This window comes from Phacochoerus africanus, chromosome 2 (genome assembly GCF_016906955.1).
Source record: "Phacochoerus africanus isolate WHEZ1 chromosome 2, ROS_Pafr_v1, whole genome shotgun sequence".
In the NCBI taxonomy this organism is placed as follows: Eukaryota; Metazoa; Chordata; class Mammalia; order Artiodactyla; family Suidae; genus Phacochoerus; species Phacochoerus africanus.
This window is the reverse complement of record NC_062545.1, coordinates 274643058-274670301: the sequence shown is the minus strand read 5'-3', so window position 1 is coordinate 274670301 and position 27244 is coordinate 274643058. Positions and strand designations below refer to the sequence as shown.

At 54.1% G+C, this 27244-nt stretch overlaps 1 protein-coding gene across 1 annotated transcript in view; it reads right to left on the bottom strand.

Annotated features, from left to right (window-relative positions):
- LAMC3 (laminin subunit gamma 3) overlaps nucleotides 1-27244 on the bottom strand; it is a 67102-nt gene that overhangs the window by 13797 nt on the left and 26061 nt on the right. Inside the window, exons 8-20 of the mRNA XM_047768714.1 lie at nucleotides 23666-23802; nucleotides 20759-20869; nucleotides 18118-18310; nucleotides 17821-17939; nucleotides 13845-14063; nucleotides 11236-11424; nucleotides 8801-9046; nucleotides 7826-7979; nucleotides 7043-7185; nucleotides 6274-6452; nucleotides 4832-4973; nucleotides 3322-3527; nucleotides 2623-2699 (exon numbers count right to left, since the gene is read on the bottom strand). Coding sequence (XP_047624670.1) covers nucleotides 2623-2699; nucleotides 3322-3527; nucleotides 4832-4973; nucleotides 6274-6452; nucleotides 7043-7185; nucleotides 7826-7979; nucleotides 8801-9046; nucleotides 11236-11424; nucleotides 13845-14063; nucleotides 17821-17939; nucleotides 18118-18310; nucleotides 20759-20869; nucleotides 23666-23802 — 2115 coding nt within the window. The remainder of the gene's footprint in view (nucleotides 1-2622; nucleotides 2700-3321; nucleotides 3528-4831; nucleotides 4974-6273; nucleotides 6453-7042; nucleotides 7186-7825; nucleotides 7980-8800; nucleotides 9047-11235; nucleotides 11425-13844; nucleotides 14064-17820; nucleotides 17940-18117; nucleotides 18311-20758; nucleotides 20870-23665; nucleotides 23803-27244) is intronic.

Here is a 27244-nt window from a genome sequence, read left to right as displayed (position 1 = left end):
TCCTTTCTCCTTCTGCCTGACTCACAGGGAACTCATGGGGAAGGGGCCAGGCCCCTGTCCGGGTTGTTCAGGGCTCATGCCTGCTGTCCTGGCATAACGATTAATAGGTCCTTTATCACACACAAAATCTCAGTTTGGACAATCAATTACACAGTCACTCTACTAAAGAAAGGACAGAAGAGTGGTCAAGACCGGCTGGGTTGGAATCCAGGCTCTGTCTCTTCTGCCCTGTGTCCTTAAGCAAGTCACGTCACTTCCCTGGGCCTGTTTTCTCATCTGGAAAATGGCCCTACAGTCCCCAGACCCAGCTGAAAGGACAATCTGCTTCAGAGCTCATGTTTAGGGTCTTAGGCTGCTGCTTCTTCTTTGGGGGGGTTGCTTTTTAGGGCTGCACCTGCAGCATATGGAGGTTCCCAGGCTAGGGGTCGAATCGGAGCTGTAGCCGCAGCAACACAGGATCCGAGCCGCGTCTGCGACCTACACCACAGCTCATGGCAACACCAGATCCTTAAGCCACTGAGCCAGGCCAGGGATCGAACCCACAATCTCACGGTTCCTAGTCGGATTTGTTTCTGCTGCGCCATGACAGGAACTCCTAGGCTTCTTCTTAAAGGCAGTAAATGAAACAACCCAAATGTCTATCAGTGAGTGAATGGATAAACAAAACATGGCATATTTGTACAGTGGAATGTTATTTGGTTGTAATAGAAAAAAGAATGAAGTACTGACATATAATTCGATACAGATGAGTCTTAAAAATGTTACGCTAGTGAAAGAAACCAGATACAAAAGACTACATCTGATATGACTCATTGATATGAAGTGTCCGGATGGGCAAAGCTGTAGAGACAGAAAGCCGATTAGTGGTTAGTGCTTGGGGCTGAGGAGGGTGAGGAGTGATGCCTCGTGAAGACAGCACTTGTTTCTGGGGTGAGGAAACTGCCCTAAGATTGACTGTGGGTCAAAAAATGGGCAGAAGATCTCAACAGACAATTCTCCAAAGAAGACATACAGATGGCCAAAAAAACACACGAAAAAATGTTTAACATCACTCATTATTAGAGAAATGCACATCAAAACCACTCTGAGGTCCCACCCTGCACAAGCCAGAACGGCCATCATCCAAAAGTCTACAAACAAGAAGAGCTGGAGAGGGTGTGGAGAAAAAGGAACCCTATGACGCTGTTGGTGGGATTGTAAATTGGTGCAACCCCTGTGGAAAGCAGGATGGAGATTTCTCAGAAAACTCAAAATAGAACTGCCATTTGCTCCAGCAATCCCACTCCTGGGCATCTACCCAGAGAAAACCACGACTCGCAGAGACACATGTACTCCGATGTTCATTGCAGACTATTTACAATAGCCAAGACATGGAAACAACCTAAATGTCCACCGAGAGAGGAGTGGATCCAGAAGATGTGGTACATATACACAATGGAATATTACTCAGCCATCAAAAAGAATGAAATACCAGCATTTTTAGCAACATGGATGGACCTGGAAACTATCATGCTAAGTGAAGTCAGCCACACAATGAGACACCAGCATCAAATGCTTTCCCTGACATGTGGAATCTGAAAAAAGGACAGATGGAACTTCTTTGCAGAACAGATGCTGACTCACAGACATTGAAAAACTTATGGTCTCCAGAGGAAACAGTTTGGGGGGGTGGGGGGATGTGCCTGGGCTGGGGGATGGAAATCCTGTGAAATCAGATTGTTATGATCATTATACAACTACAAAAAAAGAAAAAAAAAAGGAAGAAAGAGGAGTTCCCGTCATGGCGCAGTGGTTAACGAATCCGACTAGGAACCATGAGGCTGCGGGTTCGGTCCCTGCCCTTGCTCAGTGGGTTAACGATCCGGCGTTGCCGTGAGCTGTGGTGTAGGTTGCAGACGCGGCTTGGATCCTGCGTTGCTGTGGCTGTGGTGTAGGCCGGTGGCTACAGCTCCAATTAGACCCCTAGCCTGGGAACCTCCATATGCCGTGGGAGCGGCCCAAGAAATAGCAACAACAACAACAACAACAATAACAACAACAACAACAAAAAAAGACAAAAAAAAGGAAGAAAGAGAGAGAGAAAGAAAGAAAGAAAGAAAGAAAGGAAGGAAGGAAGGAAGGAAGAAAGGAAGGAAAAGAAAAGAAAGAAAAGTTTGTAATAATCCATGTGGGAAAACAGAATGGCTGTGTTTATCTGTATGACGGATTCCCTGTGCTGTACACCTGAAACTAGTACAACACTGTACGTCAACTATACCCAATAAAATTAAATTTAAAAAAAAGAAAAAAAAAGATTGACTGTGGGGCCAGGTGTACAACTCCGTGAATACACCGAAGACTGCTGAATTGCAGACCTGCCTGGTATGTGAATTCTCTCTGGATCGGGCAGACCCCCATCGTCACCCCCCCCCCCACCTCTGGGCTCACGCCGCCCTGGCACAGCTCTCCTTCCCACGGTGCTGACATCCCCCCCACCCACCAGGCAGCTCTGGAGTCAACCGATTCCAACTCGTCGGGTGGGGATGCCTGGGGCCTGGCCCCCATCCTAGAAGCTCCCAGGACTGTGCTCCCTTCCTGGTTGCGGACAGGACCTCACCCTGCTCCTGGGCCTGGGGGACTCACCTCCTGGCGAGGGCACGGGCCTCTGTGGCCAGGTGGCTCCAGTTGGTGGGCGGGCTGGGCCCTTCCTGAGGAATCACCTTTAGAGGAAAGAGGGAAACGGGAGGAAACTGATGGCCCATCCCTGAAGGGCAGGGGTCACATCCAGCTAAATTACTGGGCAGAACTGGGCTGTGCCGCTTATTTTATAAAGGCTCAGAGCTTCAAAGCGGGCACATCCAGAGAGCGGAGCCCCAGAGCTTGGGGGTAAGAGTAACGATACCTCACACCTGCGGGCCAGTCACTGTCTGCTTGGACGATGCCTCGATCTTTGTTTTTTGTTTTTCTTTTTCGGGCTGCACCCACGGCACATGGAAGTTCCCAGGCTAGGGTTCTAATCAGAGCTGCAGCCACTAGCCCACACCACAGCCGCACCAGATCCGAAACGCGTCTGTGACCCATACCTACAGTTCATGGCAACGCCAGATCCTTAACCCACTGAGCGAGAACCCGCGTCCTTGTGGATACAAGTTAGGTCCACTACCGCTGAGCCGCAGCACGAACTCCCGCCTTGTTCTTTGCAAACATTATCTCACAGAATCAGCAGAGGAGAAACTGTGTGGCCCCGTTTCACAGGCAAGAAAACTGAGCTTCCCGAAAGGGGGAGCCATACCCCAGTTTCAGGGGGGAGGGGTCTGATCAGGGAGGGGGTCCCTTGGGTACCAGAGATTCGAGGACAGTGGCTGCATGCAGAATCTCCTCTTCCGAGGACTCCAGCACCGCCTCCACGTCTGCCAGCTGGATGCAGGTCTTCTCGGCTCCGGCCTGGGCACAGCGGGCACTCCTGCTCAGTGCCTGCAGCCGCTCTCTGGCAGCCTTCACAGCCTCCTCAAGGCCTGTCACCTGCTCCAGGAAGGCTTCCTGGGTTCCTGCAGAGAGGCCGCAGTCAAGGGGTCACGGAGCAGTCAACACTTCACCATAAAGCGCCCACCTTCAAGGGACCCCATCTGTGTTCTCTGCTCCTCCTGGGCACAGCGTGACTCCATCACAGGCCTGAGCACCACCAGCCCATTAAAGGAAAAGCCTCCCCCTTTCACAGATGCAAAGGCTGAGGCCAGGAAATGGTACAGCATGACCCCAGGTCCCAGACACAGGAAGTCACTCACAGGTGAAGGACTGGAAGGAAGCCAGGCTTCCCAGGTCCACAACAAACAATTCCTGAGTCTGAGACGGCAGTGAAACCCCCGCCCTGTCCGAGTCAGCTCTGCAATTCAATGCGGTGGTTCCGTGTGGACATTTTATTTACTTATTTATTTGTTTATTTATTTGGCTTTTTTGGGCCACACCTGCGGCATATGGAGGTTCCCAGGCTAGGGGTCAAATCAGAGCTGCAGCTGCTGACCTAGGCCACAGCCACAGCCATGTCAGATCCGAGCCGCGTCTGTGACCTACACCCCAGCTCTCGGCAATGCCAGATCCTTAACCTCCTGAGCCAGGCCAGGGATCGAACCTGCGTCCTCATGGATACTAGTCAGGTTCGTTACTGTTGAACCACAATGGGAATTCCAGGATGGACGTTTTAACTCATAGCATCTGACAGCTAACAGATGCCCAGCTCACAGACGGCTGTCACAGGAGTACAGGTCCTTGCGAACATGCAATTTAACAAAATAACCAAGCTGCTTTTTGTGCTCCTACAGTTCAGTGTCCAGGGCCAGATCCCACCTGGACTTCATGACAGCCTTTCTTCTGATTGACCCATTTATCTTCTATGCCGGGGATACAGCGAGATGGTGGGAACTTTACCTGTTCAGCACCTGGGACAGCGCCTGGGTGATTTTTTTTTTTTTTTTTTTTTTTTTTTTTTTTGCTGAGTGATTCAACAAATGAACCCCAAGTCCTGTCCTCACTGAGCTTACAGGGACAGTCCAGGTGGCTGAGGGGGTACAGGGACGGAGGCTCTAGTCGGAGGCTGATATGAATAAAGCTACAAGGTACAACTGGGCGAGGGACCTTGAAAGAGAAGTCCATGGGGTGACAGGACAGTTTTGCAGGAGGAGCTCACTCAAGCTGGGGAGGTCAGACAGGCATTCCCAGCAAGCGGGTTCTCGTAGGGGTGAGCCCACAGCCCGTGAAGCATCCTAAGGCCAGACTGAAGGCCTCCAAAGAGGGCCTCTGACCCACCAGCCCCCTCCCGTCGCCTCCCAGTCTCCCCCTCTGCTCTCCCCTGTACCTTGCAGCAGGTGGTGGCCTTGGTAGATATCCCCCCGTGGGGCCTCTCCCTGTAGAATGTCCAGTGGTCCCCAGGGCCTGCCACAGTCGGACCCCTGCAGCCACCTCTCCATCAGGGTCAACCTGGCCTTCAGCTTAGCAGCCTGGAGGGGCCAGGGAAGGAAGAGAGTGTAAGGCAGGTGGCCTGAGGTCCTGCCCGGACACCTCCTCCAGTCCTTCTCTGGGCCTCGAGGCTAAGGACACACCAGCCCTCTGAGAACCAGCTGTGCCCACCCTGTCCTCATGGCTGTCCCTTCCCTTCTCACGCCCTTGGCACCTGCTGGCACTCTACTGACTGCACCCCTGCCCGACAATGGGAGACCCGGGAAGGGAGGCCCCAGGAGGATTTCCGCTTGTCCTGCTGTATTCCCAGGACGTGACAGACAGCAGGTGTGCGACACCTGTAGGCTGAGTGAGTGTGCTTCGCAAGCCCCCATTCTTTCAGTCACATGAACAACAAATGCATTTATGGAGCACTTGCTGGAAGCTGGGCCCGAGAGACCGCCGGCCACGCACCAGCTCACGTTGACCTTGTAACCACACCCTAAAGAGCAGGGGATACGGGTCCCGAGATGCCTCCTCAAATCCAAAGTCAAAATGCTCTGAAAGCCTGCAAAGCTTTCCATTCCTTAATTGATGGCAAAGTCAGGTTCAAAAACACCCTGAACTCGTTGAGAAAGGAAACGGCTCTGAACAAGGCCACTTGCCGTCTTTATTTAACCCCTTGCTGTGAATGGTCACCTGATTTCTTGTAGACGTGTCAATGGGTCTGACGAGGGGGCTGGCCCAGGCGTTGCCAGGGGTGACACCTAACAGGGAACATACACCCTCCCATCTTTCTGCAGAACCATCATTGGGAAAGCTGGCCTCCCTGGTTTCAAGTAAGGGGTTGCAAGCCTGAACTATCTCCATTGTGGAGTAGGAGAGACACAGTGAAGGGCACATGCCAACTAGTGTGACAGCTGCCGGGGCACGTGCCACCTAGCGGAGGTGGGGGGGAGGGGAACCCCAGAGGTCATGCTCGCAACCCCTGCATCACACACCTCCCAGATGGAAGCCCATCGCGCCCCAGAACACGCATCGTCCTCCTCCCCACAAAGGGCCACCTGTGGCCGCAGCCCTCCTGAACCTGCAGTGTGAAACCTCGGCCTGGGTGGTTGGGGAGGACACGCAGTGAGAGCCACTTTTCTCCTGTCCACCCAGGAGCTGCAGCGGGCAGAGGTGAGGCCTGAGTCAGATGGCTGGGGTGGGGGGTGCGGGCACCAGGAGGAGGTGGCCGGTGGCCCCAGGAGGCTGGAGATCTGTGGACAAGTGGGCATTGCCTGGCGCCCAGCACAGAGCTGGCACTTCCTGGGGGTGTGCAATGAACAGAGGTGGAGCGGACCTGGGCAGGGGAGGGCTCACCTCCTCTTTCACCAGCGTGTAGCAGGACGGGCACTGCTGGCAGTATGTGCCACCGGCCGTAGGGAAGAAGTTGTCCTGGCAGCGGTCACACTTGTAGCCCACAAAGCCGGGCCTGCACACACACGTGCTGTTCTCGAGGCACTGGGCCGAGGCGGCGCCCAGCGGAGAGCACCTGCAGGCTGGGGGGCCAGGGCAGATGGCGCTGGATGCCCTGACGGCCACCCCACACTGGCACCCCAGGGCCCCCGCACCCTCACACCTGGCTGCCCCAGACCCCCGTGGGCAGCTCAAGCTCATTCCTGGTCCTTCCCGGGAGACTGATTCCGAAGATCAGAGGTGAAGACTGAGAGCCTTGAGTTCTTTCACTGTCCCCTGGGATCTGAGGACCAGCCGGGCTGAGGACTGCCACGCAGTCCTACTGTACAGATGAGGAACCTGGGGCCCAGAGAGGAGACCTGATGGCCCCAGGCACACGGGGATACATCCTTAATCCACCGAGTGAGGCCAGGGATCGAACCCGCATTCTTATGGATGCTAGTCGGGTTTGTTACCACTGAACCATGATGGGAACTCCTAGAATAGATTCTTGGCCCCTACCTCATCCTCTGCTCACTCACTCCATGCTTCTACAGCTGCTCTAGAACGTCCTGCCCCAGATCTGATCCTTCTCTCTCTTGCTGCACAGCCATCTTCCCCATGAGCTCTCTTCACCTAAAACCTCAGGCCCTTCCTACTCTCTGGTCACCCGGAAAGGACCCAGCTTCCTTACCGCGGCAGCCTCTGATGGAGAAGCCGAAGAAACCCAGCTGACATCGGTCGCAGGACTGGCCCTCGACGCCTGGACGGCAGGGGCACTGCCCGGTCTTGGGGTGGCACTGGTCCTCCTGGGAGCCCAGTGGGTGGCACTTGCAGCTATGATTAAGGATGGCACCTGGGTCTGGGACAAGCTCTGGGCTGTTCCCAGCCCCGCCTCCGCTGGCTAAGACTGGCGAGGGGCCGTCGGCTCACACCCCATCTCTGTGTTGGTACATGTCCAAGAGCTTCCCCCAAACCATGCCCCGGGAAGCACAGTCCCCCTAAATCCTCCCTCCCCAAAGGCATGGGGACCTGTGGCCATCTCGGACTAGACTCTTGGGTTGGAAAGTCACAGTGCAATTAGCACCTTAAAGACTTGAGAAGTCGGGAGAAAGTAAACCTGCTTGCTCCACTAGGGGGCTCCCTGGAGCCCTCTCGGCTGCTCCCTAAGGACGCTGTCTAAGCTGCTGCTGTGGTGAAGAGGGCACAGAGTGACAGGGATACCAAGAAAGGAACCTGAGACCAAAGCAGCCCCTGCCCACCTGGGCGGCCCTTAGGGTTGCTCTTGGCCTGCATCCTGGTGGGCAGGGCCAGGAATTCACCCCCACCCCAGGGACTGTCCCTTTGTCCCCCTTTGGTGCAGGGCACAGTGTATCTGGCAGTGGGCCTGGGATGACAGAGTCCAAGCTGGGCCCCTCTCTGGAGGCTCCCTGGGAGACACAGGAGGGATGGGTACCCACAGCCTCACCCCACCCACCTCCGGCAGCCCCGCCCCGGCTGGAGGTCGTAGAAGCCAGGGCTGCAGTGGCCACAGTCCCGGCCGGTCACGTGAGGCAGACAGGAGCACTGGCCGGTCACCAGGTCGCAGGGTTGCTGCTCACCGACGGAGCCCCCTGGGTTGCAGCTGCAGGCTGGGGGTGGGAGCAGGAAAGGGGGTTGGGGAGCTGGGCAGATCACCTGTTCCGCCTCTGGGGGTCCAGGAGAGGCAGAGAAGACGGGGAGCTACGGAGATGACTCCCATTCAGCTCAGACTCTTGGGCTGTCTCTGAAAAAAAGGCTCATAGAAAATCGAGCCCAAACCCATTTTCGACGTTCTTGGAGAGAGAGCCCAGGATAGCCATGGTGGCAGATGGTCCTTTTGAGCCTGACCTGAGCCCCCGCAGAGTGGAGCGAGGGCCTGAAGCTCAGTCGGGGGTCACAGGCCAAGCCCTGCACCCACTGTTTGGAGTCCCCTGTCGGGCCCCAGAAAACAAGAGGCTGCAGGTGCAATGCGGAGCAACACTCGCTACCAAGGGAGTTTGGGGCAAATGCTGCACGTCTCCCTGCAGCACTTCTGGAAGCCTCCCACGAGCTGATGCTCGCTGGGGCCCTTGGAGACAGGACAGGGGGCTGAGCATCTAGGCGGGGAGACCCGGGATTGGAAGCCCAAAGGCAGGACAAATGGGATGAGTGCCACAGGCCATCTGAGACAGACCTACGTGCCAAGTGTGCAACCTGAGATAAACACCAAATTAGCTGGGTAGGAAGAAAAAAATCACAGGGTCAGACTTGATCAGACCCCAAGGCTCCAAAGACCCTGGAGGAGAGCAAACCCTTACACTTTCTTGACAGGCCAACAGAGATGGTGACTAATCTGCTGAAGGTTGCACAGCCTTGCAGAGCAGCCGGCTGGAACCAGTGGAAGAGGGGCCCACTGTGCCTCACCTCGTGGGTCCAGGAGGTGGGTACTCACGCACGCATTTGTCCTCGGGCAGAGAGGCCAGGGCGTCCCCGTAGAAGCCCTCCTGGCACCGCTCACAGTGGGCACCTGTCGTGTTGTGCAGACATCGCAGGCAGTGGCCAGTCAGGGGGTCACAGTTGCCCACAGCGTTGGGGTCCACGTTCCCACTGCACTGACATGGCTGGCAGGGCTGGGGGACTCCAGAGAGCCCCAGCGGGTCCCCAAAAAAGCCATCATCGCAGATCTCACAGCGTTGCCCTGGGAAGCGAGAAGCCTTGTGGGGAGGAGCAAGAGTGAGGAACCCAGCCAGCTGGGTCCTCAAGGGGTGAGGGTGGGTGTGAAGCAAAGCAGGCTCCCTCAAGTACCCGCGTGGGGCAAAGGGGGGCCTCTGGGGTCGGGCTGCCTTGGGGCCAGGGCCCAGCGGGGCCATCAGCGGGTTGTGTGGTCTTGGGCAAACCACTGTGCCTCTCTGACCTTGGGATTCTTGTCTGCAAAGTGGGGCCAATAATGGCAGCAACCCCAAAGGACTGCTGAGACGCTTTGGTGAGATAATTTGTGCAAAGCACAGCTCTTGGGAGCCCTGCTCTGGGCCGTCTCCCCAGCCCTGCTAGCCAGCAGGGAGCTGTTTTCAGAGTGCTCCCAACAAAGCAGATATCTGCCAGGACCGAGGTAATAGGCTGTCCTGACACAGCCACAGGGACTAAATATAGAAGCAGGTGTCTGAAACCTTGGAAACATCGCATCAGGTGAAACAAGCCAGACACAAAAGGACAAATGCCGTCTGATCCCACTTACACGAGGTACCTGGAACAGTCAAATTCAGAGAGACAGAAACCAGATGGGTGGGTACCAGGGGCTGGCGGGAGGGGGCACCATTAAACAAGAATTTAATGGGTATGGAATTTCTATTTAGGATGATAACATAAACTCTGCGGATGGGTGGTGGTGGTGGTCATACAACACTGTGAGTGTACTTAATGCCAGTGAGTTGGGAACCGTACATTTAAAAATGGCTAGGAGTTCCCTGGTGGCTCTGTGGGTTAAGGATCTGGCATTGTCACTGCTGTGGCTTGGGTCCCTGGCCTGGGAACTTCTACATGCTACAGGCGCAGCCAAGAAGGAAAAAAAAAAAAAAAGTTAAAATGACAAATTTCATGCTATGTGTATTTGCCAAAATTAAAAAATAAATAATGGGGAGTTCCCACTGTGGCACAGCACTAACAAACCCAACTAGTATCCATGAGGACTCAGGTTCCATCCCTGGCCTCACTTAGTGGGTTAAGGATCTGGTGGTTTCCATGAGCTATGGTGTAGGTCATAGACACCACAGCTCGGATGTGGCATTGCTGTGGCTGTGGTGTAGGCTGGCAGCTACAGCTCTCATTCGACCCCTAGACTGGGAACTTCTAGATGCCGTGGGTGTGGTCCTGAAAAGACAAAAAAAAAAAAAATCAGTAATGGAATATACCAAAGAGCCACTGAGTCGTACATTTTAAATGGATGAGTCAGGAGGTCCCGTCGTGGCGCAGTGATTAACGCATCCCACTAGGAACCATGAGGTTGTGGGTTCGATCCCTGCCCTTGCTCAGTGGCTTAAGGATCTGGCGTTGCCGTGAGCTGTGGTATGGGTCTCAGACACGGCTCGGATCCTGCATTGCTGTGGCTCTGGTGTAGGCCAGTGGCTACAGCTCCGATTCAACCCCTAGCCTGGGAACCTCCACATGCTGCGGGAGTGGCCCTAGAAATGGCAAAAAAAAAAAAAAAGGATGAATCAGAGGATATGTGAATAGACTATCTCAACAAATCTATGGGGTTTTTTGTTTGTTTTTTGATTTTTTGACCAAGCCTGCAGCATGCGGAAGTTCCTGGGCCAGAGATCAATTCTATACCACAGCAGTGATTTGAGCCACAGCAGGGACAACACTGAATCCTTAACCACTAGGCCACCAGGGAACTCCAATAAAGTTTTGTTTTTTTTTTTTAAACCATATGTCTAGGATGACTCTGAGTCCTGGAGTGGGAACGAGGAGTGGGGAAAGAGCTGGGGCTGGGGCACCTGTGCTTCACACATTATCTGGTGACATCTTTTTAACAAGCTGAACGTGTCATCAGAGTTTTCCACTTTAACTGCTTATCAGAACCAGCCAGGGAACCTGACAGGAATCCAGATTCCTGAGCTCTGTCTTAAGCTACTAAACCAGGCTCTGCGGGACCAGGGCCTATGAGGATTTCCCAAACCTCACCAGGATATGGTCAATGAGCCAAAATCTTCCAGGAACGTACAGCAGCCCAGGGCCCTGGCTACGGGTCTATGAGACTCAGTATCCCCAGAGGTCAGGCCTCCTGCCACCCCTAAGCTGGGCCCGCCCTCACCTGCCACACCCCAAACCCAGGACTCACTCCCAGAGCCCGGGCAGAGGCAAGGCCCCAGGGCACAAACCACTCACCTCTCTGGCCTGGGGGGCAGTGGGTACACACCACCTCCCCACTCTCTGGCACGGTCGTGCAGGCCGACTGCCCAGGACAGGGACAGGGCTGGCAGTCATCGACTTGGCCCGTGAAGGGGTTGCCATAGAAACCTGGCAAGCAGCGCTCACAGGAAGGGCCCTCGGTGTGGTGGCCGCACAGGCAGATCCCTCGGGGCAAGACAAGCACCTGGTTACCTCTGCCTGTGCCCAGATGCGCTGGGGACAGTGGGCAGGCTTCTGGTCGTGAGGGTCACAGAGTATGTCCCAGGCAGAACTAGGCTGGGAACACTTCCAGGTGGAGGTGGCACAGCCCAGGGATGAAATGTCCACCCCGGGTTCACGTCCACCACTTACTGACCATGTGACTCTGGGCACCCCTGTGCCTCCACGTCCTGACCCAGGAAATGGACACAAATGGCTCCGACCTCCAAAGGTTCTTGTCGGGATTCAAGGAAACCATACATTGCAAGTGCCCAACACCGTCTCTGGCACACAATTATTGTTACATTATATAGATACAATATTACAAATCACCGACACAATTACTGTCATCGTTATTATTTATATTCCAAAACTTATAACCAAACCAGCAGATAAAACAGCTAACATTTGCTCTCATGGGTTTCTCTGTCCTCTGAGCTTTTTTTTTTTGTAATTGAAGCCTCTGTGTCCTCTTAACTTCAGCAATAGAGACACAGACCCAGGATTCTGGCCTTGACATGAAACTCCCATTTAGAGGGCCTGTGCGTTACCAGAGGCTTCCTGGTCTCATAGAACGGGACCTCCCTCTCTGCCCACGGGTTTACTTTTTTTTTAAGAAATTAAACTTTAGGAGTTCCCGTCATGACTCAGTGGTTAACGAATCTGACTAGGAACCATGAGGTTGTGGGTTCGATCCCTGGCCTTGCTCAGCGGGTTAAGGATCTGGCGTTGCCGTGAGCTGTGGTGGAGGTCGCAGACATGCTCAGATCCCATGTTGCTGTGGCTACAGTGTAGGCTGGCGGCTATAGCTCTGATTCGACGCCTAACCTGGGAACCTCCATATGCAGCAAGAGTGGCCCAAGAAATGGCAAAAAAAAAAGACAAAAAAAAAAGACAAAAAGAAATTAAACTTTATTCCTCTTGAACCTTAGGTTCTGTTATTTTATTTAAATTTTTTTGGCCAGGCCCATGGCATGTAGAAGCTCCCTGGCCCGGGATCAAACCCATGCCCACAGCAGTGACCTGAGCCATAGCAGTGACAACACCAGATCCTTAACCTGCTAGGCCACCAGGGAACTCCCCACTGGTTTCTAATAAGGAGATTCTGCCAACTCCCTTCTGGAGCCCCACAGCACCTGGAGCCTGCTCAGAGTCTGAGGCACTGGGAAGAGAGGTCCCCTTGGCAGGGACTGAGAGGGGGGCCTGGGTAAAAACGAGCTACGAGTTCCCATCATGGCTCAGTGGTAATGAACCCAGCTAGTATCCACAAGGATGTGGGTTCGATCCCTGGCCTCGCTCAGTGGGTTAAGGATTGGGCATTGCCATGAGCTGTGGTGTGGGTTGCAGACGCGGCTCGGACCCTGCATTGCTGCGGCTGTGGCGCAGGCCAGCAGCTGTAGCTCCAATTCCACCCCTAGCGTGGGAACTTCCATGCGCTGCACCTGCGGCCCTAAAAAGCAAAAAAGAAAGGAAAAAACAAAAGGGGTTGAGACCACCACTCCCCAAATACCTCAGCAGCACCCAGCAGGGACTGAGGTGAACAGGGGGAAAAGAGGGGACCCAGGGTGGACAAATGGAGCAGGGGTGGCCTCCGGGGGAAACTGTCACGCCCGCCCTACTTTCCGTTGGTCCCTGTCTTGGCCCAGCCCCCACATACTCATTCCTTCTCCCTCCGTCCCGGGGGGCGGGGGGGGGGGGACAGCAGGGACTGCTGTGCCCATTTTACAGATGAGGACTGGTCCACATGGAGCTGGAGGTTGTGACAAGGCAAGGGGCTCTGAGGGATGACAGACTGGTCCATCTCAAGAGAGAGCTCCCTCCTGGAGCCCTGAAGGAAAGGCCTATGAGGCCTCATCTGGCTCCATCAGTGCTGCCTGCCATGGGCACAAGAAGGAAGAAGGCCCCTCCTGTTGTCCATGCCGGCTGGCCTGCTGATTCCCAGGCTACTGTCCTTTAGCAGCTGCGAAAAGGCATCTCCCTTTTTGGAGACCCCAGCAGCTCCAGGAGATCCTTTAATCCTCCCTGTGAGGGGCCAGTGTCCAGCTCTGGTCCAGCATCTCCTGCCCAGTGACTGCAGGCAAGGTCTCTCCCAGGCTTTCCTCTTTTACGAGGAGCAGCTCTGCCACCTACTGGCCATGTGGCCTCCCTGCACCTTGGGTCCCTCACCCCTGAGATTATATAGGGGATTTTGCAGGATTCCAGGACACAGCCTATATAAAGGTGCCTAGCACATGGAGGAACCCAAACACCATTTTCTTGGTACTGTTTGTAGCGCTCACTCACAGGCACACAGCTGGCCCTGCCCAGGTCAGTACCCATTTTGCTATTCTGGGTGGAGTCCAGGTGACCCTGGGGTCGGGGCGGGGGTGGGGTGCAAGGAGACTCACCTGTGTTGGGGTCACAGGTGCCATGCTGGTTACAGGTACAGAGAACGCAGCTGGCATAGGGACCCCCCAGTGGTGTCTCCCTCTTGTATCCTGGAGCACAGGATTCGCAGAACTGGCCTGAGTACCCCGTGGGACACGAGCACGTCTCTACCCAGGAGGCTGGGGGGCCGAGCCCCGGCTGGGCAGACGTGAGCTGGACCTCGGTCAGCAACACTCGGCCTGCAGAGTGAGGGCAGAGAAGGAGAGGGTTCCACACACGGCTTTCTCCCTCAAACCTTCCTGTTCACGTAGTAACAGGCAAGGGGTTATTGGTCCATGGATCAATGATAATTTTTAGGGCCACACCCATGGCATATGGAAATTGCCGGGCCAGGGATTGAAGCTGAGCTGCAGCAACACCAGATCCTTTAATCCACTGTGCCGGGCTGGGATTGAATCCACATACCTGCAGTGACCCAAGCCACTGCAGCCAGATTCTTTTTTTTTTTTTGGTCTTTTTGCTTTTTCTTGAGCCACTCCCATGGCATGTGGAGGTTCCTAGGCTAGGGGTCTAATCGGAACTGTAGCCGCCAGCCTACACCACAGCCACAGCAATACCAGATCTGAGCCGCATCTGTGACCTACACCACAGCTCACAGCAATGCCAGATCCTTAACCCAATGAGCAAGGCCGGGGATCGAACCCACAACGTCATGGTTCCTAGTTGGATTTGTTAACCACTGTGCCATGACGGGAACTCCTGCAGTAAGATTCTTAACTCACTGTGCCACAGCAGGAAATCCTCAGTTATAATTCTTTATTTTATTTGTGATTACTTTTTTTTTTTTTTTTAAGGGCCACACCTGCGGCATATTGGAAGTTCCCAGGCTAGGGGTTGAGTTTGAGCTGTAACTACCAGCCTACACCACAGCCACAGCAACGGGGGACCTGAGCTGCATCTGTGACCTGCATCACAGCTCACGGCAATGCCAGATCCTTAACCCAGTGAGCAAGGCCAGGGATCGAACCTGTGTCCTTATGGATCCTAGTTGGGTTCGTCACCACGGAGCCACAATGGGAACTCCCTATAATTTTTTAAAAACAAAGGAAAAAGAGGTAATTTCCAGAATGAGAACTAGATCTGGCTAGGAATTTACAGAGAGATGGTCACTCTCACACATGATTAAAGATATGTACATTTAAAGGCCGACACCATTCACCAACCTCAGATTGGTAAGCATTTGCTTGGCCACAAAGCAAACTTACAGTTACCAAGGGGGTGGGGCGGGGGGGATGTGAGCTGTGGTGTAGACTGCAGATGCGGCTCAGATCCTGCATTGCTGTGGCTGTGGAGTAGGCCGGCAGCTGTAGCTCCGATTCCACCCCTAGCCTGGGAACGTCCAAGTCAAAAAATTAAAAATTAAAATTAAAAAATTAAAATACAAGGAGTTCCTGCTATGGTGCAGTGAGTTAAGAACCTGACTGCAGTGGCTTGGGTCACAGCAGAGGCACGGCTTCCATCCCTGGCCAGTGCAGTGGGTTAAAGGCTCTGGTATTTCGGCAGCTATAGTGTAGGTCACAGCTTCAGCTGAAATCTGATCCCTGGTCTTCCATATGCCACAGGTGCAGCCATTTAAAAAAAAAAAAATGTCAGTACATGCACACAGAAGGGTCTGGAAGGGTATACCCCAGAACCATATCAGTGGGAGGACGAGGGCTGGGGGGCCGTGGGGTGAAAGGAATGTTCACATGTTCAAGTGTATCTCCAGGTCACCCCACCATGGGCCTGGCCTAAGTAGGTGCCTTGTAATCCTTTGTTAACTGGAGGTTGAGTGAATGACACAGGAAGTTCTGGAAGCTGCTGGAAAGAGTGAAAAGGGAACTCTTGCAAAGGGGGCCCAGGGAGCAGGAGGCTTCTGGGGACTCCCCGGTAAGGATGGTGGGGACAAAGGCAGTTAACCCACAGTTAATCCACAGGAGGAAGGTGTGGAGCTGGAGGGGCTGGGTTACAACCTCCAAGCCTCAAACTCCAAAGGGCCCAGGGAAAGCTGGCCAGCTAAGCCAGGGCTTCTCGAGAGGCACAGGTCACTTCCCTAGAAGCACTGACTGGAATTCACGTGGTTAGGTTAAAAAAAAAAAAATTTTTTTTTTTGGAGTTCTCATTGTGGCTCAGTGGTTAACAAACCCAACTAGCATCCATGAGGCTGTAGGTTCAATCCCTGGCCTCACTCAGTGGGTTAAGGATCTGGCATTGCTGTGAGCTCTGGTGTAGGTTGCAGACATGGGCTCGGATGCTGCATTGCTGTGGCTGTGGTGTAGGCCGGCAGCTACAGCTCCAATTAGACCCCAGCCTGGGAACCTCCATATGCCACAGGTGCAGCCCTTAAAAAAAAAAAAAAAAAAAACTAAATAAATAAATAAATTTTTATTAAAATTTTTTATTTTTGGCCACGCCCATGGCATGTGGAAGTTCTTGGGCCAGGGATTGAACCCAAGCCACAGGAGTGACCACAATGGATCCTTGGCCGCTAGGCCACCAGGGAACACCTAGTTATTTTTTACTTTTATTTATTTATTTATTTATTTATTTGTCTCTTTAGGGCCGCACCCACGGCATGTGGAGGTTCCCAGGCTAGGAGTCAAATTGGAGCTGTAGCCACTGGCCCAAGCACAGCCACAGCAACACGGGATCCGAGCTGTGTCTGCGACCTACACCACAGCTCACGGCAACACCGGATCCTTAACCCACTGAGCAAGGCCAGGGATCAAACCCGAAACCTCATGGTTCCTAGTCGGAGTCGTTAACCACTGAGCCATGATGGGAACTCCATTTTTTTACGCATTTTTAAATTAAAATGTAGCTGATTTATAATGTTGTGCCAATTTCTGCAGTATAGCAAAGCGACCCAGTCGCTTTATATATATATTTACATACTTTCTTTTCTTTATACATATACACTATATATATATACACTTTCCCTTCTTATATTATCTTCCATCACAGTCTATCCCAAGAGATTGGACATAGTTCTCCGTGCTATACAGTAGGACCTCATGGCTCATCCAATTTTTAAAAAATACAATTTTCTTTCTTTTTTTATTCTGTGTTAGGGTATTAATTTGTTTTTCTAAAATCGTGGCGTTCCCACTGTGGTGCAGTGGATTAAGGATCCGGCGTTGCCACAGCCATGGCGAAGGTCCCAGCTGCAGCTTGGATGCAGTCCCCGGCCCAGGAACTTGCAGGTGCCACGGGTGAGGACAAAAAGATATTGTTTCTAGGTACGTTATAATACCTGTGAGTTTCATTTCCAGACAGTAAAAGGGTGTTATATGTGAAAGATTTGTTCTAAAAAGGGGCAGTGAGAATGCCTGGTCTAGGCACATACAGGTTTTTGGGTGGGGAGGAGAGAGAGAGGTGAGCCTGCGAGGAGGAGAAAGTACCTTAAGGAAAGACGGAGAAGCCAGGAACAATCAGAGGGCCATCAGGGACCAGGACAAGAGGTGGTGAGAAATCTGGGTTGAAGCTGTGTGGCCACCTTGCCCCCTGGTTGAGAGGGTTGAGACACCACGCTTTCTCTGGGTGCAATACGTCCAGTGACCAGCAGGGGAGCCAACCCCAGAGAAATCCAGGCCTGACCCCTGCAGCAGGCACCAAGCATGGCCCTCTGAGGGCCCAGCCTCCCGGCAGTGGTGGACACTGCCACGGAGTGACCAGCCCAGGCTCTTGGCTGTTTTTCGGCCAAGCACCTGTGCTCAGAGCTCTCCATCGTCAGGCCCCTCACCTGTGCAGCCCCTGCCTCTGTTCTCAGCAACCACTCCTGCTGCCTTTCCTGGTTATACGACCTTGGGCAAGTGTCCTGACCTCTCTGAGGCTCAGACCCCTTTGTGGTAAAGGGGGTACAAGAATCACCTGCTGTGAGGATGCAGCAAGGCTGTGCACAGATGAGCCTGGGGGCCCAGCTGCTTTGGGGGCGGGGGTGTCTCAAGTATTACTGACCAGAAGGGCTGGGGCTCCAGCCACTGGTCCGGATACGCAGAGCCGTCAGATTGGCCAGCAGCCGCTGGAAGTGGAAGGGGGGCAGCGGAGGGTCCGCGTCCTCGGAGGTCTCCTGCAACCTGGCACCGGGAGGGGGGCAAAGCAGAAGGTGAGGCTGGAGGCGGGTGATGCCAAGACTCCTCCAGCCCCCTGGTTGAGAGGGTTTAGACACCAGGAGCGGGGAGGGCGGAGGAGGCTGTCAGACCACAGGGAGCACCCCGCCCCCTGATCCCATCTCTCCAGACAGAGGACACTTACTGGAACCTGAGCTGTACCTCCTCCTGCTGCCCGGCGTCCCGGGGGCTGGACGAGCTGGCGTGCCGCAGAGTCAGGGCCAAGCCAGTCCCTTCCAGCCTCAGCTGCACCGGGAGAGGGGAGCCCCCGGGGGGGACCCGAAAGGTCAGTGTGAGGGGCTGCCCGTAGCTGAACCGCTGGTCTCCCAGGAACTTCTCTGAAGGCGAGAAGAAGGTTTGATGGTCTTCACTGAATTAGCTGGATTTTATCTATCTATCCATCTATCTATTTATCTTTATAGGGCCCACGGCATATGGAGGTTCCCAGGTCAGGGGTCGAGTTGGAGCCACAGTCGCTGGCCTACCCAACAGCCACAGCAAGGCCAGGTCTGAGCTGCATCTGTGACCTAGACCGCAGCTCACGGCAACGCTGGATCCTTAACGCACGAGTGAGGCCAGGGATCCAACCCACATCCTCATGGATACTAGTCAGGCTCATTTACTGCTAAGCCACCACCGGAACTCCTGAATTAGCTGCATTTTAAACGTCTGTGTTGATTTTATGGGCCATTAAACCTTCAAAAGAGAAAACCACGGCAAAAAGAAGGAGAAAATCAGAGGCCCCTGCACAGAAGATGCTGAGGATGGCCCGCCCCCACCGCCACAGCCAGGGCGGGGAGTGACCCGGGGCCCCACGCCTCGTTTAATGTGCCACTGTCACTATCTTGACATTCTTAATACGTTCACCTTGGAACCTGGGTTTCGTGAGGGAAGCGCCACAGGACAAGGGAGTCTGTGTGGGAGCAGAAGATACCGTCTGCATTGCGGTGGCACCTGCCCGTTCACGCAGCGCTTACGATGCCCCCTGAGAGCACAGAATTCCCGGGGACCCCCAGGCGGAGGCGTTTAGGGAGGCTCAAAGCCCAGGTAAGCATGCTGTGCTAAGCAGGGGTGCTGATGCCTCCCCCTCCCCAGGCCACGCTTTCCGTGGGACTCAGAACCCACGTGCAGCAGAAAGAAGGCAGAAACACTGGGGACCAAGGAGCCCCTTTGTGGCTGTTCTTACTCTGTTGTTTCTCCGCAATAACCAAGTGCTTATGGGGGATATCACGACACAGAAGGACAGGGACTGAGACACCCTGTCAGGCCTTCCTTCGGGGCTTCTGTACACTAGAGCGCTTGGTAGAATGGATGCAAAGCAAGAAGAGAAAGAAAAACCTGCCTTGCCCACCACCCAGCAGAGAGCCCAGCAAACGCTTCCTCAGTGATTAACTTTTTTTTTTTTTTTTTTTTTTTACAGCCAAACATGCAGCATATGGACGGTCCCAGGCTAGGGGTGGAATCGGAGCTAGAGCTGCTCGGCCAGATCCGAGCTGCATCTGCGACCTACACTGCAGCTCATGGCCACGCTGGATCCTTAACCCACTGATCAAGGTCAGCGACTGAACCTGCATCCTCACAGACAGTAGGTCGGGTTCTTAACCCGCTGAACCACAATGGGAACTCCCTTAAAGGTGTCGACAAAGCAGCCATGGGATAGAGCGTGCTCTTGCTCTCGGGCCCCTGAACTTGGAACGCTTGCCCCAGGAGGGGCCCCGAGGATTCCACGTCCTTTGCTCCTGGCTGCCGGGCCCACAGGTGCTGCGTCCACACGGCTCCTTGGATGTCTGCACCCCCTCTCCCGACCCTCCTGCAGAGGAAGGGCAAGGGCAGGACCAGGCGGGGAGCCAGTGGACCCCAAGTCTGGCCCCAGCAGAGCTAAGGATAGATCTCCAGCTCCTAGTCTGATACCGTTTCCAGGAGGAAAAGTTGCCCTAGTTGGCCGGGGGTGGTTCAGAATAACTAGAACTTTTTGCTTTTAAATGAACACCATGGCCCCGGGGGTGTGTGTGTGAGAGAGAGAGGCTGATGGGAAATGCACAGGGCTGTCTAGGATACGACAGTGGTCCTGGCAAGGCCATGAAGAGGAAGCAGATGCCAGGGGGCATGTGGTTGGCAGAAAAACACCCCTAAAGGTGTCCACATCTCTATCCTTGGAATCTGTGAGTGTTTTACGTTGTGTGGTGGGAGCAATTAAGGTTGTTAATCACCAGACCTTAAAGCAGAGAGACTGGAGCTCCCGCTGTAGTGCAACGGGATCAGCGGCATCTCAGGGGCGCTGGAACGCAGGTTCAGTTCCCAGCCCGGCCCAGTGGGTTAAGGATCTGGCATTGCCACAGCTGCGGCTAAGTTCATGGCTGTGGCTTGGATCTAATCCTTGGCCCTGAAACTCCATATGCCACGGGGCAGCCAAAAAAAAAAAAAAAAAGTAGAGAGATTGTTTTAGACTATCCAGCTGGGCCCCATGTAATCACAGAGGGCCTCCAAGGATGGAAGAGGAAGACGGAGAAAGACTGGACTGGCTTTGAAGGAGGAGGAAGGGGCCACGAACAGAGAGATGCAGGCGCCTCGAGAAGCTGGGAAAGGCCAGGGAACGGACCCTCCCTGGAACCTCCAGAAGGAACACAGCCCTGCCAACCTTGACTTTCGCCCAGGAGGACCTGCGTTCATCTTCCGACCTCCAAAACACTGAGAGAAAACAGCTGTGTTGTTTCTCATCACTAAGTTGTGACGGCAGCCACAGGACTTGAGCACGGTGGTCCTGGCCCTGCCTGTGCCTCAGGTACCTGGTGCTCTGAGCTCCTCCTCATCGTCCGGGTCCAGGAGGAGCCCCCCAGGGCTCCATCGTGCAGGATGTGCTGGCCCCCCCGAGCTTCCGGCCCGCCAGCCATCGGCTCCTGGAAAGCAAACACACACAGGGTGTCACTGTGAGGCCCGGAGGGGTGGCCTCCGCCCCCTCCCACTTCCCGCCCTTCCCCAGGTCTGGAGGGCATGCCCCCCCTGCCGCCCCCACCCCCCCAGCAGCCCGAGTGCAGCCTGAAACAACAGGGCCCAAGAAGGGGAGAGACTGTTCTAGGGACAGGCCAGGCAGGGATGAGAGCCAGCTGGTGCTAGCAAATACTCCACGCCCAGACCCGAGGCGTGGGGAAGCCCACCCCGGATCAGGATCAGGGTCCCGGGGGGAGGGGGGAGCTAGAAGGCTCGGGGACCCGGCTCTGTTGGAGGATGGTCAGACCCCTGTCCTTTCAGCAGACTTTGGACCCACCGGGAGGACACAGCCCGGAGACCCCATCATGAGCCATCACTAATAAGACTGGACTGGACCTCGCTCAGGTTTCAGAGAACTTCCTTGCCATGGCCGCCTCACCACCCCCGTCCTTGGAAGTGTGTGTGCCCCCTGGTTAGAAGTGGGCAGGCCAGAGCGGGAACCCAGGCCCAGTTTAGTTCCCCCACCCTCTGGTGACAGCAGTACTGTCTGGAGCAAGTGACCTCCAGGGGGCGCTCTGGGAAAGGGGCAGCTGGGGAATGGAGTGGAGGCCCAATACCAGGGGCTGGGGGTGGGGTGGCACCCGAGGAGGGGGATGGAGGGATGACGGGAGAGAGGGCAGAAAGGGGAGGTCCAGGGCTCCTCGGTGCTAAACTGGGTTCTGTCCCCTTGCTGGCTGGGTGACCCTGGGGAAGTTACGTAACCTCTCTGAAGCTATTTTCTCATCTGCAAAATGGGGGCAATGAAGTACTTATGGTCTGGGAAGCAGTGCTCAAAGTTAGTCTAAATACCCTGGGAAGAGTTCCCATCGTGGCTCAGCAGAAACGAATCTGACTAGTATCCATGGAGACGCAGGTTCTTTCCCTGGCCTTGCTCAGTGGGTTAAGGATCTGGTGTTGCCATGAGCTGTGGTGTAGGTTGCAGATGCAGCTCGGATCTGGTGTTGCTGTGGCTGTGCTATAGGCCAGCAGCTATGGCTCTGATTAGACCCCTAGCCTGGGAAACTCCATATGGGCAGGTATGGCCCTAAAAAGAATATATATGTGTACATATATATATATATGACCTGGGAGATCCCTAAGTCTCTTATGGGGGGGGGTCCCGGAGGTCAAACTATCTTAAGAAAACTAAGGTGTTATCTCCATTTTTCATTCTCTTTCTCATAGCGAGAATTTTCCACAAGCTACAAAACGTGGGATCACAACAGACAGAAGCCGTAGTGAGAATCAGCTGACTTCCATTCATCCAGATGTTAAAGTGCAAAGCTGTCAAACAAGTAGCACTCTCCTCACAAAACGTTTTCTCTTTAAAAGGATCGTTATTTTTCACAGGTGGATGTTACTTTTTATCCTAAGTTTTTTCTATGCTCATTTGTAAATGAATTAATACATGAACATTTAAAGTACTGTTTATTTTCTTTTTGTCTTTTTAGGGCCGCGCCTGCGGCATATGGAGGTTCCCAGGCTAGGGATCTTATCGGAGCTGCAGCCGCCAGCCTACACCGCAGGCCCGGCAACACCGATTCTGAGACACATCTGCGACCTACACCAAAGCTCACGGCAACACTGGATCCTTAACCCACTGGGCGAGGCCAGGGATCAAACTGGCATTCTCATGGATGCTAGTCGGGTTTGTCACCGCTGAGCCACCACAGGAACTCCTATTTTAATTTCTAATGCAGAAAATATGCATGGAAACAACCTGCATTAATAGAAGGCTTTGAGGTCCTCAATTTTCAAGAGTATACAGGGATCCAGAGACCAAGAAGTTTGAGAACTGCTGGCCGGGGTGCGGGGGGGCGGGGAAGCCTGTGAGATCACGAGAGAAGCTGAGACTGAAGCAACAAACCCAGGTCCTGGCTCCAAGTGAGAACAGATCATGTCGTTGCTCTAAGATTCTGTGAAATGAATCCCGTCAGACGTTGTGCCTGTTCCAAGCCCCTCTTGAGCCTGCTTTCTGCGTGGTGTCCAGCAGAGGGCGCACTGCCCCTGCATCCCGAGCACCCCAGGGCCAGCCCTGAGGTTCTATCTCCCTGGGTGAGATGCAGGGGCGCTGGGGACTCAGTGGGGCACGGCAGGGCCCCACGCAGGCTATGATTTAATGCGGAGTTCAGAGCTCCACTGCCGTCCTGCTCCAAAGATCCACCCGGAGTTGGGGAGCCCGGGATCACAGCACTCCTAGACCCTGGCCCCTCAGAGGGCCTGCAGGGCAGTGAGGAGCAGCACTCAGGAGCTGATGAACCCGGGTGCCAACAGCTAAGTTATGTGACCTACTTTTCCTGGGCCTCAGTTGCCTCATCTGCAGAATGGGAATGAGAGTACCTGCCCGGGGAGCCATGAGGTACCATGTATGTCAGGAGCACAGCAGGTGCTTGATAAATGGATGCCAGGGGATTGAGCCTGGATCCCCAGCCCTGCGGTAAGCCAAGGAGGCCAGTCATGACGGGGTGATTGGAAGCTCTCCCACAGGCTCCAAAGGCTGCCATGAACTCACTCCCCACCGCTGCGGGGGGCACCCCAAGGGTGAGGTAGGGGCTGGGGTTGCAGAAGGACAGAGGGAGCGTGGCCAGTGTGTGCGCCTGCGGAAGACGCCGGGGCTGGGGGCACCGTCCGCACCGCCCTCGCAGGATCCCCCTGGAGCCGGACCACCTGCCCTGCCTGGGCTGGGAGCAGACCCCGCGGAGGTGGCTGCAGGAGGCACTCCTTACCCTGGCGGAAGTCGGCGAGAATGTGGTGCGTCCGGAACTGGGCGGCGGCCGCACACGCCTTGGAGTGACCGTAGCAGAAGCAGCTGCTGCAGCCCGCTGGGTTGTGGGGCTGCAGGTTAAATGTACCCGGGCGACACCTGAAGTGGAGGCAGGACATGGGGTGGGGGCGGGGGCTAGTGAACTGGCCAGGCTCAGGGCAACCCAGCTAGACTAACTTGAGTCCAGTCACTGGGGAAATTTTAAAAACTTTCCGGGTGTTCTTGTTGTGGCTCAAGGGGTCAAGAACCCAAGGAGTATCCATGAGGATGCTGGTTCGATCCCTGGCCTCGCTCAGTGGATTAAGGATCTGGTGTTGCCCCACGTAGTGGGGTAGGTCCCAGACATGGCTCGGATCCTGTGTTGCTGTGGCTGTGGTTCCACCCCTAGCCTAAGAACTTCCATGTGGGGCCGTGAGGCCTGAAAAAGAAAACAATTTTTTCCCCCCAATTTACAGAGTCGTTGAAAAGGTTGGAGAGAGTTCCCACGGCCTCTTCACCCAGCTGTTCCTCATTTCTTTTATGGTTTAGCTGGCCGCACGTGGACCTTGCTGGGCCAGGGATCGAACCTGCACCACAGCATTGATTGACAATGCTGGATCTTTAACCACGAGGCCACCAGGGAACTCCGGCTTTTCCTAATGTTAACACCTGACATTACCAAGGTATGCTTTTCAAAGCCAAGAAACTGACATTGGTTAATGTTATTAATAATCCCTCGACTTTATTAGTTCTCCCCTTTTCCCATGAATGTCTGTTTCCCGCTCCAGGATCCCATCCAGGACACACGGTGTTGCATTTAGCTGTGACCTTAATTTTGTCTCATCTGTAAACAGCCTCTTTGTCTTTCTACTTTTGACAGTACCGGTCAAGATGCTTTGCAGGATGTCCTCCATTGGGGTTTGTCTGAGGTTTTTCATGATTAGACTGGAGCTATGGGATGTGGGAGAAATAGAGCGGACGTACTCGTCACATCTTATCGGGGTAAATGGCACCCATATGACGTCACTGGCAGTGGATGACATCACCAGCAAGGTATGACGTCACTAGTAACACCCTTCACCACTCAGTTAAGGCGCTGCCTGCCAGGTTTCTCTACTGCAAACCTGACATGTTCTGGTTGTTAGAAGCAAGGCACCAAATCGAGCCCACTCTCAAGTGGAAGGGAATTAAACTCTACCTCTGGGAGGCGGGGGTTGGGGGGTGCCAAGAGTTGTAGACATACAGTGAAAAGGGAAGCCCACCAAAGCAATTGGGAAATAGTTTGAGGGAGCGATTTGGGGGCTATGCAAATATCCTGTTTCTCTTTCAGGTTCTGCCCACGAATTGCAGCCTGCATCAGTGGCTCTGGCCTACAGCGGCTGTTACTGATGCTCTTTTTTTTTTTTTTTTTTTCCTTTTCCGGCTGCACCTGCACATGGAAGCTCCCAGGCCAGGTATCAAATCTGAGTTGCAGCTGCAGCAATGCCAGCTCCTTAACCCACTGTGCCACAGCGGGAACTCCTTACTCTGATATTCTAGCAGCGATTTTGTATTTCCCCCATTCCTCCTATGTTAAACATGGAATTCTTCTGGAAGGAAGATCTGTCCCTTCATCCCTGTGTATTTATTTATTCACTTGTGTATTTATATCAGTGTGGACTCATGGATGTTTATTTTATTCGCTGGGTTATAATCTGATCCTGTTGTTATTTCTTCTGTTCCAGCTCTGGGAACTCTTTCAGGTTGGTCTTTTTGACACGGGCCCCCATCCTTGTTTGGGGTTTTGGGGGTTTGTTTTTGTCTGTTTTTGTTTTCATGCGCTTCCCTGTTTTCTGGCACTAGCAGCTACTCCAGGTTCATCTTGCATTTTCTCCGCCCCAGCCCCGGAATCAGCCGTGCCTCCAAGGAACCCTGGAGGGGCATTTTACAAACACAGATTCCTGGTTTGCACCAGGGGCTGGGGGTCCATTCGAGCCGACCCGGGTGGAGGAATCTGATTCAGAAACTGCTAATGATCCCAATGCCCAGCCAGCTCCAAGGAACACATCTCACCCAGCACCTCCCCCCCCATTTCACAAACGGGCAAAGTGAGGCTCCGTGGAGTCGCTTGTCAAGGCGCAAGGCAGTGGGGCAGAGCTAGTGCGATCCGGCCCCCCAGCTCCACTCTGTCCCTTCAACTTGAGGGGTATCCGAGGAGGAAGACTGAGCAGGGCGTCCACCCCTGATCCCAGGACCCACAGGCCACGCGTGTACAAGGGGAGGAGGCGGCCTGGGGCTGGGTCAGAGTCAAGGCCGAGCTTCTTCCTGCACCAGTACAGGCCCAGCACGGTCTGGCAAGAGTAGAGTCCATGATATACCACTGTGTCAGGCTTTCCACACACACGGCCCGTGGCCAGAGGAACAGAGAGGCCCTGGCACAACCCCGCTGGCTACAAAGGCCCCAGAGGGCAGAGATGAAGCCAGGAAGAGGAGACAGTGTGTGCCCAGGAGGTAGACCCAGATGTGCCTGCCAGCCCTGCTGCTGCGGCTAGAAGGTCCTTGAACACGTGAAGGAAGAGTTGTAGGGAAAAGTCCTTCTGCCTTGCTGAGCTTTAGATGCTACCTTTGTATCATGATAAGATGGCAAGGATGGCAGACAGGCCTGAATCTCAGCTCAACTGGTAGGAGCTTCTTGGAGCAGGGTGTAGAAAAGGAGTCAGAGGTTACAGTAGGGCTCATGGTAAAGGCTGCTGTGCTCCATTAGTGATGTCTGACCTGGGGTGTGAGATAGAAGGGTTGTGGGAGCACTCCATTAGTGATGTGTGCCCTAGGTGTGAGATACGGGGGTTACAGTGGTGCTCCATTAGTGATGTCTGCCCTGGGTGTGAGATGGGATTGTAGTGGTGTTCCATTAGTGATGTCTGCCCTGGGTGTGAGATGGAAGGTTGTGGTATGAGTACCACATTTGCCAATCCCTAGATTAGATGATCTCTCTGATCCTGTTTAGCTCTTTCTTTTCAAGATTCTGAGCTAAGTGGGGAGTTCCCTTCATGGCTCAGCGGTTAATGAATCCGACTAGAAACCATGAGGTTGCAGGTTTGATCCCCAGCCTTGCTCAGTGGGTTAACGATCCGGCGTTGCCATGAGCTGTGGTGTGGGTTGCAGACATGGCTCGGATCCTGCATTGCTTTGGCTCTTGGTGTAGGCCGGTGGCTACAGCTCCAATTGGACCCCTAGCCTGGGAACCTCCATATGCTACGGAAGCAGCCCAAGAAATGGCAAAAAAAAAAAAGATTCTGAGCTAAAAAAAAAAAAAAAAGACGTATTTTCAGGAGTTCCCATCGTGGCTCATCGTAACAAACCTGACTAGGATCCATGAGGATGCAGGTTTGATCTCTGGCCTCACTCAGTGGATTAAGGATCCAGCATTGCCGTGAGCTGTGGTGTAGGTCGCAGATGTGACTCAGATCTGGCATTGCTGTGGCTGTGGTGTAGGCCGGCAGCTATAGCGCAGATTTGACCCCCAGCCTGGGAACTTCCATGCCATAGGTGCGGCCCTAAGAAGACAAAAAAAAAAATTATT